This window comes from Phalangium opilio, unplaced genomic scaffold (genome assembly GCF_054372755.1).
Source record: "Phalangium opilio isolate 3A_F unplaced genomic scaffold, DU_Popi_V2 ptg000013l_1, whole genome shotgun sequence".
NCBI lineage: Eukaryota > Metazoa > Arthropoda > Arachnida > Opiliones > Phalangiidae > Phalangium > Phalangium opilio.
This window is the reverse complement of record NW_028324148.1, coordinates 9,700,763-9,718,792: the sequence shown is the minus strand read 5'-3', so window position 1 is coordinate 9,718,792 and position 18,030 is coordinate 9,700,763. Positions and strand designations below refer to the sequence as shown.

Here is an 18,030-nt window from a genome sequence, read left to right as displayed (position 1 = left end):
TCTTGAAGAAATAAACATTAGACCAAACAAGTAAAATCTTTTATTAATAAGAAGACGCGTTTAGAGATGACTGCCCAACAGAGTAAGCATCTAAAAAACTATATGTCATTTTCGTTTTGCCATTTGTAATCACGTCCAATAATTTTAAAGTTTCTTAAAATTATTTATTTTTTACACGCTTTTATTAACTTGACTTCTCTGCTTGTCTGAGTGAAAACTTGTAACATATAAAACATTTCCACACTAATTTATTTATTTATCTTGGTGTTACGTACGCTTTCAAATGCATACAAAACCATTGAGTTATTTGATATTTAAATTGAGGTTTGAAGGGTAGCTGAGCTACCCTTCATACCTCAATTTAAATATACAGTTTCGCCGGGACCCTTGCTTATACTTTATTTCAATCGGGTCACTACAGCAGCGTTAATCTTCACACCATGGAAAAAGAATATGTGTGCGGAAGTTTGTTTTCACGCTATAAGATAGGCAACTCCCTATCTCCAACGGCCGCTTATTCGATATATACTCTGTTCCAGCTTCGGTTGTCAGCACGCGTAAACCCAAGCCTTATTTGTAACTAAGCTTTGTGCGTGCTGGCCAACGACAAAAGAACTACTCTTTTTAAGGATTTAAATACCTTGAATTTAGTTCCTGAAAATGAGAATTTCTTTCCTCTACTGCCAGTACGCACAAAGCTACCTAGCTTTGCGTGTGCTGACAACCGAAGCTGGATCAGAGTATACAGGGTGTTTTTGAAAAGTCCATCACAAATTAAGGAGCGTGTTTATTGGACCAAACTGAGTGAAACGTATCAAAGAACATGGGGTCTACAACATTTAGTTTCGGAGATATGGCCCCCCAAACATTTGCCCCAAAAACGAGAAAATATCCCAAAATGTGGAGTAAGGGTTATTACCATTACCCAACTTGTTTCGAAGTCATAGACAATTTCAATAGCCTTGAATTTGAGAAACACTACTGTAACTTTAGATAGCAGAAGGGTATAAATGGGTAGAAGTACGCGTACGGCGGTAATGTAAAGCTAATACCAAGTGTCATAGTGTTTTAAGATTTCTCAGCACCCAGTAAAATGGTTGCGATTGAAGGTTGTGTTTTGTTCATTACGTTAGTGTTTGATGTGTCACAGAGAAAACGCCATGATACGATCCCAATGTAAATGTACTTTTTATTGGTTCTTAATTCTTAATCTGTAACAAATAACTACTACAAGAATTGTTCAAAGTGTTCACCACCCGCGTTAAGGCAAACTTGAACACGCCTTACAAACGATTCCCTAACACGTTGCAAAATGCCTGGAGTATCGCCAATAGTTTGACAGGCATTAACGATTCGTCGACGAAGCTCTTCCACATCAGGTACTTCACTCTGATAAACTATGTCCTTCAAGTGGCCCCAAAGGAAGAATTCGCACGGGTTAAGGTCGGGTGATCGAGCAGGTCATTCCACGGGTCCACCTCGACCTATCCACCGAAAAGGGAACGTCGCGTTAAGGTGAGCCCTGACAGCGAGACTGAAATGTGGTGGTGCACCGTCATGCATGAACCACATTCTGCGTACTAAACCTAAGGGCACGTCGTCAAGTAATTCCGGTAAAACGTCTTGTAAGAATTGTAGGTACGCCTCACCGTTTAACCTGGGCCGAATATGCGGATATGAACCTAATGTATGGACGAGCCGAGGGGAATGCTGCTGCAGCTGTACGTTTTTATCAGGAAAGATTTCCGCAAAGACGCTTACCAAACCGACTGACGTTCGAGGCTGTGGACAGACGTTTACGACAGGACGGATGAATCCAACCGGCTGGACCTCAACCTAGAGAGCAAGAAGTCCCAGAGGCCGTAGAAGACGAAGTCCTTACTATTTTCGAGGACGAACCAGCAGCAAGTACCCGCCAGGTGGGTAAGCGATTAGGCTTTGGTCACGTGCTCGTGTGGAAAATCCTCAAAAGTCACCAGTTTCATCCTTACCATTTTCAAAAGGTTCAAGGTTTGAATCCCGCGGTCTACCCACGACGCATGGCGTTTTGCCAGTGGTTTCAGCCTCAGATAAACGCCATTGTTTTCCCGCGTAGTCTGTTAGTCACAGACGAAGCTATCTTTTCGCGAGATGGTATTATTAACCTGCATAATAAGCATCAATGGTCCCCAAGAAACCCTCACGCAACGTTCGTTAAATCTCACCAAGTACAATTTAGTTTAAACGTGTGGTGCGGTATTGTAGGTGAAAATTTAATTGGACCGTATTTTCTACAGCCCAGGTTAAACGGTGAGGCGTACCTACAATTCTTACAAGACGTTTTACCGGAATTACTTGACGACGTGCCCTTAGGTTTGGTGCGCAGAATGTGGTTCATGCATGACGGTGCACCACCACATTTCAGTCTCGCTGTCCGAGCTCACCTTAACGCGACGTTCCCTTTTCGGTGGATAGGTCGAGGTGGACCCGTGGAATGACCTGCTCGATCACCCGACCTTAACCCGAGCCATTTCTTCCTTTGGGGCCACTTGAAGGACATAGTTTATCAGAGTGAAGTACCTGATGTGGACGAGCTTCGTCGACGAATCGTTAATGCCTGTCAAACTATTCGCGATACTCCAGGCATTTTGCAACGTGCTAGGGAATCGTTTGTAAGGCGTGTTCAAGTTTGCCTTAACGCGGGTGGTGAACACTTTGAACAATTCTCGTAGTAGTTATTTGTTACAGATTAAGAATGAAGAACTAATAAAGAATACATTTACATTGGGATCGTATCATGGCGTTTTCTCTGTGACACATCAAACACTAACGTAATGAACAAACACAACCTTCAATCGCAACCATTTTACTGGGTGCTGAGAAATCTTAAAACACTATGACACTTGGTATTAGCTTTACATTACCGCCGTACGCGTACTTCTACCCATTTATACCCTTCTGCTATCTAAAGTTACAGTAGTGTTTCTCAAATTCAAGGCTATTGAAATTGTCTATGACTTCGAAACAAGTTGGGTAATGGTAATAACCCTTACTCCACATTTTGGGATATTTTCTCGTTTTTGGGGCAAATGTTTGGGGGGCCATATCTCCGAAACTAAATGTTGTAGACCCCATGTTCTTTGATACGTTTCACTCAGTTTGGTCCAATAAACACGCTCCTTAATTTGTGATGGACCTTTCAAAAACACCCTGTATGTTGAATAATAATAATAATAATTTTCCGTCGGAGATAGGGAGTTGTCTTTCCAATAGCGTGAAAACAAATTTCCTCACACGCACTCTTTATCCATGCTATATACTTTAAAAATATTTTCAACGGTCGAAATGCAACCTTTTGGTGTTAACCATAGAGATGTTTCAATGCAATTATTAATTTTAAAAAGGAGTAAGGCCTCTCCGAAACGGTTCAAACAGTAGAAATTGATAGTCATAAAAATGTTAAATAATTGTAATGTGGGGATTAGACCCTCGGGAAATACGTTTTAGTACTTTCTTTGCTATTGGTTATTGCATAACTTAGAGTGAACTGGACTTCGGTACTTTTATTGAACAGGTTTTTTTAAATGTAAGTCTTCGAAAATGTAAGATCACATTTTAGCATCACACGTATGAATGGGTACGGCCATAGTACCTAGTTTATGAGTTTATGGCTTTCTCTTGCATGTAATGAACAAACATGAGGGCTGTGTACAGGAATAGGATAAAAGCGTTCCCGTTATCATAATCAAAACTGCGACAAAATATACCGCCAATTAATATCAGCGGGTACGCGTAAAAGTTGGACAAAATGAGGACATTTATTTCTCTAAGAAAGATAGTATATTTTTGTGGAAAACTACATTTTCCCAGAATAGTTATACACTGTTAGAAAAAAAGGTGTTTCATGGGTGTTCGAAAATACCTTGAGGTGTTTATATACTCTTTTTAGAGTGTTTTTTAACTGAGATGGTGTTTTCTCCGTAAAAAGGTGCTAGTTGACTCTTTTTAGGTATTTTTTAAGGAAATGGTGATTCACTGGTATACGTATAAACACCTTTAGGTGTTAATTGACCCTAATCAATTTTTTTAAAAACGGAAATAGTGTTTTTAATATAAATCTGTTGGAATGGTGCGAATAAACGCTTTGGTCCCATTGAAATGAATTCCCATTCGACAGAAGGGGGTTTTTTTTGGGGTCCCATTCGACCGAACGTAGCCAAAGGTGCGATTTTATTATAGTCCCATTGGACCGAAATTCTATTGAACTGGAAGAAGACATACTGTGTGGTTTTGCATTAAATATTTTTTTAATTTCACAACTTATTATTGTTAAAATAAATGTGAGTTGAAAATGTATTACTGCACTTATTTTAACTACGTTTTAATTACGGCGAACCTCACCTACCCTAGCCTAACCTAACCTAACCTAGCCTAACCAAACGTAACCTAACCTAACCTAACCTAACCTAACCCAACCCAACCTTGTTTGGTGGTAAAAAGACTATTTATATGAGTATTAAAAGCTCGCCTCTTACCACGAACAATTTATTAGCAATAATAGAAATATTTTGGAAAAGATGTCAGATAATTAATTGGAGAATATTTTGGAGAAGGTGGCAGCTAATTAATAGGAGAACATTTTGGAAAAGGTGGCAGCTAATTAATAGGAAAATCTTTTGGAAAAGGTGGCAGCTAATTAATAGGAGAATATTTTAGAAAAGGTGGTAGCTAATTAAAAGGAGAATATTTTGGAAAATGTGACAGCTAATTAGTAGGAGAATGTTTTCGAAAAGGTTGCAGCTAATTAATAGGAGAATATTTTGGAAAAGGTGGCAGCTAATTAATAGGAGAATATTTTGGAAAAGGTGGCAGCTAATTAATAGGAGAATATTTTGGAAAAGGTGGTAGCTAATTAGTAGGAGAATGTTTTGGAAAAGGTTGCAGCTAATTAATAGGAGAATATTTTGAAAAAGGTGGCAGCTAATTAATAGGAAAATCTTTTGGAAAAGGTGGCAGCTAATTAATAGGAGAATGTTTTGGAAAAGGTGGTAGCTATTTAAAGGGAGAATATTTTGGAAAAGGTGGTAGCTAATTAAAAGGAGCATATTTTGGAAAAGGTGTCAACGAATTATTGGAACCAAACCAAACCAAACCAAACCAAACCTAACCAAACCAAACCAAACCAAACCAAACCTAACCTAACCTAACCTAACCTAACCTAACCTAACCTAACCTAACCAAACCTAACCTAACCTAACCAAACCTAACCTAACCTAACCCACCCGAAACCAAAATATTAAAATTTTAATTTAAAATTTAAAGACATTGATGGAACTACTGTACTTCATTTTAAGCACAATTTGTTTATTAATTCTATATATCTCTTGCCTTGATAGGAATGAAAGTGAGCGTTTTAATTAGTATCACGAAACATTTACTTTTAATATTATTAACATACCTTTCGTAGATTCGAACCAACAACCTATCGCTTCGCAGTCCAACATCGTATTCACTACACCACCGAATCGCTGACGGTTACAGTGTTTCAAGTTATATTCATGTATTTTTTAGGGGCATATTCGGACGATTGGGATTTCGGTCCATCGGGAATTCTAGAGGGCCGGTAGGCCCTTCTAGATAAGAACCCACACTCTCCCGTAATGTTAAAGAAATAATTCACAGATTTTAGGCTTAGCGTCCCATAGAAAAAGCATGGGATTTTTGGTGGTCCACTCCATCGAATAACTCAGAAACTACTGCGAAGTTAAGGTTCGGAACACTTTTGAATTATCAAGCAACTATTGAATGTTGAACTTCTGAAGTTTGATTAAGAACAATTAAGTCTAAGTATTTTATTTTAATTAATTTATAAATCATGGTAAAACCGTTACATATATTACACTGTTTGCATAACATTATGTTTAGCCTCCATCGGGTTTGTGGCGCATAGGATAACGCGTCTGCCTACGGAGCAGAAGATTGCAGGTTCGAGTCCTGGCAAGCTCGGTGTTTATTTTTACAGATCTTTTATTCAACATAAATGAAATAATCCTATAAACACAATGTTTGGATATTTTTTTTTGTTACGAAGTACGGGCATGTGGCGTAATGGATAACGCGTTTGCATTCGAGGCAAAACATCGCAGGTTCGAGTCTTGGAAAGCTCGTTGTCTATTTTTGATGAAGAATCTTAGTATATAGAAGGCAAAATTCTTAAATAACAAACTTTCAATGAAATGTGCGCGTGCTGGCGCGTGGTTTAGAAACAACCTTTTTTTTAAATCTATACAAAAAGGTCAGCTAAACTTAATTGAGTTACCAACCGCCTTTTTTTCATGAAATAAGTTACCACCCGCCTATCTATGGTGAACTAATTTACCACCCGCCTACCAATTGTGAATTAATTTACCACTCCCCTGCCAAATGATTTAAAATTTTAATCTTTCCCATAAAATAATGAGAGGCACTCGGAGTGAGCCAATATGCTCACGAACATCTTACTGGAACGTCGAATTAATGACGTTTGACAAGCATATTATTATTTTTATAGTAGATTAATACAAATTAAGGCTGAAGGAACAGATATTATATAAAAAAGACTTGGTTTGCCCAAGCCATAAAAACAAAACGATAAGAGTTTTTCCAGTTGACTGAAGCGCGGATATTATTTTTCTCTATTGAATTTTAAAGACAATCCGTATTTTACTACTCTTTAGAATTTAATTCAATCACCTGATTTTACTGCTAATGGATTAGTTTCCTATAAATTAATTGAAATAAAAAACTACTTATCTCAGATTTTTCAAGAACAATTCCATTTTCCTCAAACATTTTATCATGAATTTTTTTCTTTTCAAGGGAGAACGTACTTTAATTTTCAAATAATACTCTCAGTAATAATATATTATATCATGATTATATGCGTTCTTTTTGAATGCAAAAGGGGGCTGTTATAACCTTTCTTATATTTTATAAAGGGGTTCGTTTCTTTTAGCACAGTCACAATTATTGTACTGTGCATATCAGTACTAGTGGGGAAGATTTAAGGAGTGTTGGTTGAGTTGCTGTTTAGTTGACTACATTATGAAAACTTGATGTGTTTAAAACCTTTTGAAAAGAAAATTCACGGAAATTAAAAAAGATAGTGTCAGTTTGATTAAATTTACACGATATCACTCAAAATAATAAATGCATGATAAAATGTTTCAGGAAATTGGAATTGTTGTTGAAAAATCTGAGATAAGTAGTTTTTTATTTCAATTAATTTATAGGAAACTAATCCATTAGCAGTAAAATCAGGTGATTGAATTAAATTCTAAAGAGTAGTAAAATACGGATTGTCTTTAAAATTCAATAGAGAAAAATAATATCCGCGCTTCAGTCAACTGGAAAAACTCTTATCGTTTTGTTTTTATGGCTTGGGCAAACCAAGTCTTTTTTATATAATATAGCCATTGGGCTGGAAATCTAAAATCATTGCGGGATATTCGGTCGAATGGGATTTCGGTCCATTGGGAATTCGGTTGAAAGGAACGATACCGAATAAACACCTTTGGGCTTTACTTAACACTTTTTAGCTGATATGGTGCTTTTTAAGTGAAAGGTTTTTGATATGACTTTAGAGGGAAATCACCTATTAATTCTACCTGCATAGTGAAGCATCCTAAAAATATCCCAAAGGTTTAAAAAATTGCTTTGGACTACCTTATACCAAATATTTGAAGGAATTCATACTTATTTTGATTTTTCAATCATTGGAAAATAATTCTCGAAGAGTTCAATATGCTGGAATGTCTTGGAATTAGAGTAATTCATAAAAAATACTTTAATTTCCTCTTGACACAGGTTTTTATCTCTCCGAGTGTCGATGACGTCACGGAAAGGTATTACACTGGACGTATCTGTGTGTCTGAGATGAAACAGAACTTTATAGCTACAGAACTACTAAAAGAATCGTAATGCCGAAAAATATTTAAAATATTTCCATTTAATATTCTGCAAAAAAAATGTTATCGTTTTGTAAGATATCTTCTCATCCTACTCGCTTTATATTAACTCTGCTATGTGTAGCGTTTTGATTCAGATGCAATCTTCATTACTCGTTCTATATAAACTCTCACTTTTGTCACTCCAAAGAAAAAAGTTGATCTTAAATAATTAAATAAATATAAGTGATATTAATTATTTTAATAGTCAGAATTTTACGTTAATTATAGTTAAGTTGGTTTAAGAAACTTAATTCCTAAAATAATTTTAAACATAGCTATCTTTAACGTTATACTTGTAGGGAACACCTATATCAGAACTTTTGTAAATTAAGGGTATAAAAGGTGAATGATTCACACCAAGAGGTAAGAAAATGCGCAATTGCGTGAACCTTTGGTGGAAGCTCTGCCATTGGGAGGCTATACGTTTCTCGTAACCCTAGCCGCTCGCCGCGTATGGCGTATGTGGTGTACACGGAAGACTATTGCATGGTGTTGTTGTTAGAAGCCATTAAATACCGGTTGGAATTGGGTGAAACAATTGGTGGTTAGACAGCAGATGAAGGTGTAACGGATAATTAATGATTGACCTTAAATAAGTTGTATATAGCAACGAAGTAACATTTTTCGAATTTCTGTATACTGCAAACGCGGTCCGGAAATTGCGAACGCGTTTGCTTCGATTTGCCAACTGCGAACACGGTGACAGACAGACACACAGATACATCCAGTGCAATACCTCTCCGTGACGTCATCGTCACTCGGAGAGGTAAAAATTCTACTTCATTACGCAATCTCCACACTTGTTTTTCTAATGGTATATACGACATACACGTTTATCTGTACATTTTGGCTTCAAACAACACCATCATATAGTCTTCTGTGTTTACCACATACACGCCAATCTGAAACATTGGCTTCTACTCCATTATCATCGTTGAGATTAAGATGTACGCGCGATCGGCTTAAGTTACGAGAAACGACTAGCCTCCCAATGGCAGGGCCTCGACCAAACGTTCACGCAACAGCGCTTATTCCTACCATTTGTCAATCAATCGCCTTATATACCCTAAATTTCCAAAATTTGTGAAAAGTCAAACGTCAACAATAGCTATATTTAAAATCATTTTAAGAATAATGTTTTTTAAATCACTTAACTAGAATTAAGGTAAAATACTGACGATTAAAAAAAATTAATATCATTTATATTTATTTAATTATTTAAGATAATCTTCTTTCTTGGGAACGACACAAGTGAAAGTTTATATAGAACGAGAAATGAAGATTGCATCTGAATCGAAAAACTATGCGCATATCAAAGTTAATATAAAGCGAGTGAAATGAAATTATCTCTTACAAAACCATAACATTTTCTTATTGTAGAATATTAAATGAAAATATTTAGTATGTTTCGGCATTACGATTCTTTTTGTAGTTTTGTAGCTAAAAAGCTCTGTTTCATTTCAATATTCCAAGAACATCTTTTATATTAATATTTCAAATTTGTTGTTTACTTTTTAATTCAGCTTTACTACATTTATATACAGTGTAAACGTGAAATTAAACTTTCCTAGTTACACTGAATGCTACATTAAAAGATTTTAGTAAGCGTTGTTCGGTTTGGTTCCATGAGTTCGTGTGTCTTTGAAGAGGTCTTGACGGTTCACAGTGAGCCGAAAATTAAATACACTTTTGAAGGATATAAATCAGGTCCTTCAATATAACTGTTGAGGATATACAGTAAAGGTTAAACGTAACCATTTCGCACGCGTATCAATTCTTACACGGTTGAATAAGGCTTACAGCAGAAAAAACGTTTACCCTTAATCCACTGGATTTGAGCAGCTATTTTGAAAGACTAATCTATGATAACTCATGTGTTTTGAAAAACAATTATTTCAAAAAACACCTTTTACAGAGTCTATAGACACCTTTCTGGTATAATTATAAACCTCTATAAAGGGTGATGTTTTAAACCTAACAGGAATTAAAAAGCACCAACGTCAATGGAATTTAAAAACACCAAATTAGTCTAAGAAAGACCTTTTTTTAAAGGGTTTATAAACACTTTTTCTGGTATATACACCTCTATTCAAAGTGATTAAAACACCTAACAGGATTTAAAAAGCACCTTCAGAGAAGGTATTATTTCGCATCGTTTTGAAAGGTGCGTATTGACATCCTCTCGAATGGTGCTTTTAAACACCAATAGAGGTGCTACTGGGGATGCATTAGGAAACACCTCTAAAGGTGTCAGACAGTTCCATTTTTTTTAACAGTGTATTAATGTATAACGAAATTTGGGCATACGGAAATGTAAAGATAATACGTCGTTTTATAAAAAATCACTGTCAGTTTTAAATCGGCTTTGGTGAATTGGAAAGCCAGTTATTTTAGAAAAAAAAAAAAAATATGAACAAAATATATAAATTTAAAAGCATTTTCATCCTTATTTACGACGGTATTCACTAATCACCTGCCATAATGCTATTAATTATTAATGCAATCAGTATTCCAATATTTAAGAACAAAGGCGTAGCGAATATATTAACTGAAAAGCACGTGATATAGGCACAATTGTTGAAGCTGCCAATTTTCGAAATTTCAACCACAGCTATTAGAATATTACAATAGAATACAAAAAGTTACATCGAATCAAATAGTCTTATCCAAGAGAGCGGTAGCTCGGTTAGAATAATGTTTCAATTTCTGCTTCAACAGACAACTTAGGGGTGTTTGAGTTGAAAAAACTCCAATTGGATGAACTTCGACAAGAAGCCTGGGAAACACCAGATAAATTCTGGAGTAAAGTTGCCAGTCAAATAATATGGACTAAACCATGGGACAAGGTTTGCGACTTGTCCGATGCCCCAATAACGAAATGGTTCACCGGCGGGCAACTAAACATGTGTTACAATTGCGTGGACAGACATGTCGAGAATGGATATGGAGATATGGAAATTTTAATTTACGATAGTCCTGTTACGGAGACAAGGAAGACTTACACTTATAATCAGATCTACGAAGAGGTAGAAAGTTAAAAAGGAGCTTTTTTTTTTAAATTAGAAGCTAAATTCTTTTAATGTATGTTAGGTAACTCGTCTGGCAGGAGTCCTGAGTGAATACGGGGTTATTAAAGGAGATCAAGTCATGATATACATGCCAATGATAGCTGAAGGTGTATTTGCAATGTTGGCATGTTGTCGAGTAGGGGCTATTCATTGCGCCATGCCAAGTGGTCTACCAGCGAAAGATTTGGCTACTAGAATGGATCACTCTAAAGTAATACAGGTTTTATGAGAGAGGAAAGTCATGACTTCTGTGCGCAAAATCGCGAAATCAGGAATTACTAGTTTCCTTAAAAAGTTCAATAACTGGATATCGGTGTACAAAATTTACCAGTCTTTCAGTTTCGAGAAGAAATGTGAAAATGGGTTTTACAGCTTTTTTATTTGTTTTTTAATCATTTCGAAAGCCTAAAGTCGTATTGACGGCTACACATGGATACCATGCAAATGGTTGGGTTAACTACAAGATTATGCTTGACGAAGCGTGCCAGCTGTCAAAACATAAACCGGATAATATATTAGTGTTTAAACACCACGGAAAGGTATTTACAAAGACCACTGAACTGCAAGTAAGTTGAATGAAACTAATTCACGTCTAGATTCCGGTGCCCATGACGGACGGAAGGGACGATGATTGGGAAACTAAAGTAAATAATACAGAACCATCTCTAGAGTGTGTTTCCGTAGAAGCCAATCAACCACTCTTCGTAGTGTACACGTCAGGGTCTACAGGAGCACCAAAGGTATGAACGTCATGCATGGCCTTACTATGATTTAAGTATAGCTAATTTTATATCGCGCAGGGAATTGTTCATTCAATTGGAAGTTACGCGGTGAAGCTCGTTAGCGACTCGTAAGCAAAACTATGACTTTTATCATATGTTCCATCCAACTTCGGATGGATAGACATATTAATTTTAGTGAAAAAATTCATGGTTTGATATGAAATGAAATATATTGTTCCAAAGAATGAAGCGTGGGAATGTTTTACTTTAGAAAATAACTAATATATTTTGTAATAATGAAGAATAGAAACAACTGTAAAAATATAAAATGTTTCCAAGGTTAATAATGTGTGACCAGGAAGATGAAGTTATATACATGACTTCCAACTTCGGATGGATAGCTAGTCATAGCATTCTGGTTTATATGCCATTAATGATGAAATACAAAACAGTCATCTACGAGGTATACTATTAATTTCAAATATTTAAAATATTAGATAATTATGTTTCATAACAGGGAGATCCTCTGTTGACCTCTGACGTTACAGCACTTTACAAAATGGTCGAAATAAACCAAGTCACTAGATTATCTTTAAGAGCTGGAGTTTTGAAAATCCTGAAATCAATGGTAAGTTGTGAATTTTGTGTTGGTAACCCTTCGGTTACACGTCGAGTTGCGTTTCATGTGACCTAAGGAAATTGGCGACACTATCTGTTTTTAATTATCCTTAAAGGATCCTCAAGGAAAGGTCGCTTCGCAGTTTAATCTCAAGTCGTAAGTGATCGCTCGTAATTGCTTAGTAGGCATGTTTCCATAACTCCGACGCAAGTGAATATTTTCAGTGTTCGGCAACTAATATACGGAGGTGAAAGATTAGATAAGTTAACCTCAGAATGGGCAGCTGATACTTTTAACACCACAGTTTGGAATGTTTACGGTCAAACTGGTGTGTAGTAAAAACACTTAATGCATGTATTCGACGATAGAAAAAAAATTAAAACAGTGGAATCAATTTATTATATCAGAGCTATCGAGTTACGTTACTGCTGCAGTCAATCCTGTTCCAAAGAGATCTGTTAAAAGGGTATTCAATGCGGCATTTCCACTACCAGGAATTGAATGTTTGTTTCTTTATTATTCTTTTATAAACATAGATAATAAAAATAATATAATATAGAATCATTTAACATAGTTGTCATAAAGAAAGCTGACAACTCAGCCGCGAAACCTTACGAAATAGGAAGGATATTAGTAAAGTGAGTTTATTGAAGCTTAAAGAAAAATTTTTAATCGATTTTTCTACTAATTATAAGACCAATTTGCGTAGTGAAACATCCAGGGAATATTTCCGAACGATTTTAAAATTCAAATTAGGTTGAGATTTTATGGATAATTTGGAATTTGCACCTCCAACCAATCGCGAAACGCCCTGCTTCCTTGTTAAAAAAATTCTCGTGGCACGATAAATGGCAAATGAAATTTAGCGCAATATTTGACAAAAATTGCGCGTGATGTGACAATCGTGGTGCGAGATGTAGAGCGTGCAACGGAAATTTTGTTAATAGGAATTCAGGGCGTTACGTGATTGGTTGGAGGTGCTTATTTCAAATTACGATAAAATCTGTACCTGATTTGAATTTTAAAATCATTCGGAGGTATTTCCTGAATGTTTCACTAAGCAGACTGGTAAAAGAATCGATAAAAAATCAATTGATTTTCCTTTTCACATTCACTTTAAGGTAGGCTTTGCTTGGCAATAACGACGTTATTCTTCTATAGATTACCCCTTCCACCAGGAGGACTAATTAGTCTCCTGAAAGAACATGATAAATGTAAAAAGAATTACTTCGAAGAGTTTCTGGTAACCATCTTTAGTGTCCTTTATCTTAATTGCACCAATAAAATGAACTCGATTTCTTGACTAATACGTGAAAAATTCTGACGCTATTTTCTCTAAAGGGTTTCTTTGATACGAAAGATGAGGGCTATTTAGACGAAAATGGCGGACTGTTTATTGAGGGTAGGGTTGATTTTATGATGAAACATGGTTCCATTTATTTAGCCGCTCAAGCTGTTGAAGAGGTAATTCTAAACGAGATATTGACGCGAAAATAATTAGTACTAAATATTTAAAATATTACATAAAGTATCAAGTGTATTGGTTGTTTTTCAGGCAGTGATGAGTCATCCTGAAGTCTCAGAATGCGCAGTTATTTCGACTCCACATCTAATCCTTAAAGAAGTTCCAGTCACATTGTTTATGGTAAAAAATGGTAAAACTGTTTTTATGAAATAATCGGTGATAACAGCTGCCAAGGTGAAGTAAAGATTTAGAGTTGCCCGAACTTGCCTATTCGGCTTACACTCAAAACTCCCTATCTATAGCATGGGAACAAATCTTCGATCTTCATAAATTTAGCATTATGGTAACGGGAAGTGCCAAATTTAACCTAATCATGTTATATATGGCGATAATTAGTAGACTAAATCTTAAGTTTATAAGATATGTTCCAAAATATGGCACTTCGTAATGCTAGAGACTTACTGAGAGCTAGTCCGAGAACGACACGAGAATGGACTACACTATCGCTTTTGAAATCCATCTTACTATTTATTCTGTAATGCGTCGCTTTACGAGAATCTATGACGTTTCACCTACGTCACTTCACGACAAGCTCACAGTAACGAGTGACAAAACTTATGGAACATATCTAGTTCAATATGATGGTACTGGGTAATGAAGATAACATTCAACTTTTGTTAAATATTTGTGAAGGAAACAATGATGATCTGAAAAGAATTTCGAAAGAGATATTGGAAATATTGTCGAGACAGTTTGGCGAAGCTGTGACTTTCGGTAAAATAATTCCTGTGAAAGATTTACCTCGAACCCCGACTGGGAAAATTAACAGATCAAGTATAACGGCCTTGACCAAAGGAATGAAAATTCTGGTAGCTTTTATATTATTAACTCTCACAATAACTAACTGATTAACTGACCAGTTGGTTAAATTTAGGCCAGCGGAGTGGAAAACCCGGAAGTTTTAAATGATATTGGCGCGGCTTTAAACGAAGCTGGTTACGTCAAATTTTGCGAATAACTTATATATATATATATATATATATGCTTACATGCAAATTAAAAGGATAAAGAGTTTTGTGAAATTTATGAATTGAAATATTTCCCGGAATAAATAAAGGTCGGGTTAATAAAACGATGGACTATTAGTTTGACCTAGCGTATAGAAGAATAATAATTAGATGATGATGATGTTTCGATCGTTATTTTCAAATCGAACTTCGCAGAACCACCGCTAGGTGGCGCTGTCTCCTAGCTGTATCAGCAATAAAGTTTTCATCAACGATTTTTAAATTTATATTATTTATTATCTTACCCGGGACCTTCGAATGGTCAGCCTGATACTATACTGCCTGGCCTACAATTGCTTGTTGATAGAGGCAAAGAGGGTAGAAAGAGGGGGAGTAGAAGGTTTGGCTGGAGTGTTCTCGCTTTGAAAGTTTACCTCTAAGCTTCCGGTGTGCGCGCGCATCTTTCTCTGCCCTCTTATTGGTCGAAATACGGTGAACCGGATATTAATAGGAAAATATAACAAACAAATAAAAAAGAAAAGCGAGAACACCCAAAATGCCTTGCCAAAGCCGCTAGCTTCTACTCCCCCTCTTTCTACCCTCTTTGATAGAGGGTTGCAAAGACAGTAGGAGAGTTGCGCGCCCTAGCTTATTTTACAAGCCCCCTTCAAGCGATAATGAAAGGTTATAGGGGTGCCCCATTTTCGAGCTTTAGGGTGTGTCAAGGGGTGTGTTCAACAATTTTGATTGTTCAGTCAAGAATTCTTTGGCAAATGAATTTATTTCTTTGTATATGTTTTCATTCAAAATAATAGTAACAACATGATAATAAAAAGCTTTATTATGAATCTGAAATGAGTTCCAGCTCATTTGTTGAACCCGAGATTTTCACCTTCTCAATTTACGTATCTTTAATTTTTTTCTCAAGAGTTCTTAACTTTCGCTGTAACGCTATCTCTTTTTTCTTACCATCTTTTATCTTTTTAATCAATTCTTTTCTTCTTAAAGTCTTGTACTTGACTTTAGAAACCTTATTTTCCTGTAATCTTTTCTTTTGTTTAAAGACCATTGATCTCAGGTGTGAACGAAAAGCGATGCAAAACTTGCATCTGTTTCCATTTTTAAATGGCAAAAATATCTTTAGGCATTTGGAAGATCTTACGGCTTGCGTAACGGGACAAATGTAGCCGCTATTTCTTTTCTTGGACATATATTCAGCTTTTAAATGATTGTCTTGGCTTCCGCAACAAACACGCCATTTGTTAATCTCCAAAAATGTCTTTAACAGCGTAGTTTTGTTCTTGATAAATTTAGGTATTTTAAAAAGTAGCTCATGATCAGGATAGTCAAGTTGGCTATTTAAAATGAAAAAGGACGAATTAAAATTTTCATCTACGATGAACTTCATAACAACTATCGTGCATTCGTAATTAAGCTTGAAAAATTCGATATTTTTTCCATTGAGATTTTTATGCCAGCCAGAAGTGCATTCAATAATATCCCCGAGTTCTCTTAGAGAAGTAACTTCCTCTTTTTCAGGCACAACGTAAGAATCTACTAAGATCTTATTTGCCGAATTCTGTTTCATAGATATATCCTGATCAATAACGATATCTGTGCTAGGAACATGTATAGATTCCACAGTATCAACTTCCAATATCAAGGAACCAATTAGATTTTCATCTAAAACTTGACTTTCTCCCTCTAACTTTTTATCGTCACTTATATCAGCCATCTCAATTTCCTGGCGATTTATACAGACGTCATCGCCAGTCACATTTTCAAATACAACGTTAGAATCTACAAAGATCTTAGGAGGATGTTCTTGAGTTGCTGAATTCAGTTTTGTAAGTAAATTCTGTTGAATAACGATGTCCTCGCTAGTAACATGTGTAGATTCCACAGAATCAACTTCCAATATCAAGGAACCAGTTATATTTCCATCTAAAAATTGACTTCCTTCCTCTAACGTTTTATCGTCACTTATATCAGCCATCTCAATTTCCTGGCGATTTAAACGGACATGACCAGTCACATTTTCAGATCTCCTATTATTCTTCGTTTGAACCTATAACGTTATGATTAATGTGTTTCCCTGATGATAAGAAAGTACCAATGAGATAGAATATACAGTATGTATTAAACCAAGAGTCACAACGTGGGATCGCGAGATCGACGTTTCGCGATACACTTTTTGTCGAGCATGAATCTTTATCAAATACGGGGGTGGCGCCGCCTATTAATCACTTTTAGAACTTTTTTATTAGCGTCTGCTGCTATAATCTGCGTAACAAGCTGTCTAGGTAGTTTTTTAAACGTGTTAAATAAAATACGCGAGTTAAATAATAAAACCTCTAGTCCTTTTTAATCTAATAAATAGATGAAATAAAAATCATAACAATGTTTCTGATTGCAAATAAACAACTAGTAAAAGTTGTAATTAGTTCCGCTAGAGGCTCACAGATGGCGCTGTCATGTTTTGATAAACGTCCTAACCTTGATAAAAACCATGAGTTTCGCGGAAAGCCGATTTGAATTGTAACTCTAGGTTTAATATATATATTCTATCTCATTGTAAAGTACTTGTCTTACAACTTTAGGGTTTGGTATAGGGTTAGGGTGTTCATCAGATGGTCCATTTCCATTAACAAAATGTTTGGAACATATGTAAAATTGTCTCGTTTTATTGCCTTTATAGCGAACTAGAAGGTCTTCCAACTTAAAATCTTCTCGGCCACAAGCTTTAACCCAGAGTTCAGTTTTAGGACGATGATATTTTGGGTTTGGTATTTTGAAGAAACTAATGCCTTTCATGTGGGGTTTATCAGAAAAACGTTTGTCATTTTTACAAATTCCGTAAGCGCACCTCATGCTTGGCATGTTAATATCTAATCTAATCGTATAACTTAGTTACATGAATTGAAAACGAACGTAAAATGCGAAAAACCTAACAGTACAATCATTATCAAATAAACCAACATCACTAATAGAGCAGACGACATAATATTGGGTCCCACATCGGACACCACTAAAAGGCATACAAATATACCGTGAAACTTGTGAATGAGTGAAACCCTTGCCATTAAGGTTTAAATTTACTCGCTAAATTATAAGCATATATAACTTGAGTTTTATCGAGTCTGCAAGTGATATAAAATTAGGCAAAATACAAATTTGGCGTG

General features: G+C 35.8%; 3 protein-coding genes across 5 annotated transcripts; 2 read left to right on the top strand and 1 right to left on the bottom strand.

Moving 5' to 3' along the window:
- Positions 1–1,597: 1,597 nt before the first annotated feature.
- On the top strand, positions 1,598–3,174 carry LOC149708890 (uncharacterized). 2 transcript variants are annotated; one of them, XM_089864377.1, is made up of 2 exons: positions 1,598–1,919; positions 2,004–3,174. In XM_089864377.1, the coding sequence occupies exon 2, from the start codon at positions 2,040–2,042 to the stop codon at positions 2,475–2,477; it is 438 nt and encodes a 145-aa protein (XP_089720503.1). In that variant the 5' UTR covers positions 1,598–1,919; positions 2,004–2,039; the 3' UTR covers positions 2,478–3,174. The 2 variants fall into 2 exon arrangements, with proteins under 2 accessions (XP_089720503.1, XP_089720504.1); XM_089864378.1 differs by having other exon boundaries at positions 1,598–1,923.
- Positions 3,175–10,381: 7,207 nt separating this feature from the next.
- Positions 10,382–15,210, top strand: LOC149708889 (acyl-CoA synthetase short-chain family member 3, mitochondrial-like). 2 transcript variants are annotated; one of them, XM_089864374.1, is made up of 16 exons: positions 10,384–10,993; positions 11,058–11,246; positions 11,440–11,574; positions 11,632–11,775; positions 11,836–11,885; positions 12,097–12,220; positions 12,275–12,385; positions 12,492–12,532; positions 12,601–12,704; positions 12,784–12,879; positions 12,951–13,014; positions 13,538–13,619; positions 13,718–13,840; positions 13,932–14,031; positions 14,535–14,710; positions 14,776–15,210. In XM_089864374.1, exons 1-16 carry the CDS (start codon positions 10,871–10,873, stop codon positions 14,857–14,859), a joined length of 1,746 nt encoding a protein of 581 aa, XP_089720500.1. In that variant the 5' UTR covers positions 10,384–10,870; the 3' UTR covers positions 14,860–15,210. The 2 variants fall into 2 exon arrangements, with proteins under 2 accessions (XP_089720501.1, XP_089720500.1); XM_089864375.1 differs by lacking the exon at positions 14,776–15,210 and having other exon boundaries at positions 10,382–10,993; positions 13,932–14,021; positions 14,535–14,691.
- Positions 15,211–15,670: 460 nt separating this feature from the next.
- LOC149708888 (uncharacterized) lies at positions 15,671–17,846 on the bottom strand. The gene is made up of 2 exons (XM_089864376.1): positions 17,441–17,846; positions 15,671–16,916 (listed from the first exon to the last, which is right to left on the bottom strand). The coding sequence occupies exons 1-2, from the start codon at positions 17,726–17,728 to the stop codon at positions 15,750–15,752; spliced, it is 1,455 nt and encodes a 484-aa protein (XP_089720502.1). The 5' UTR covers positions 17,729–17,846; the 3' UTR covers positions 15,671–15,749.
- Positions 17,847–18,030: the final 184 nt, after the last annotated feature.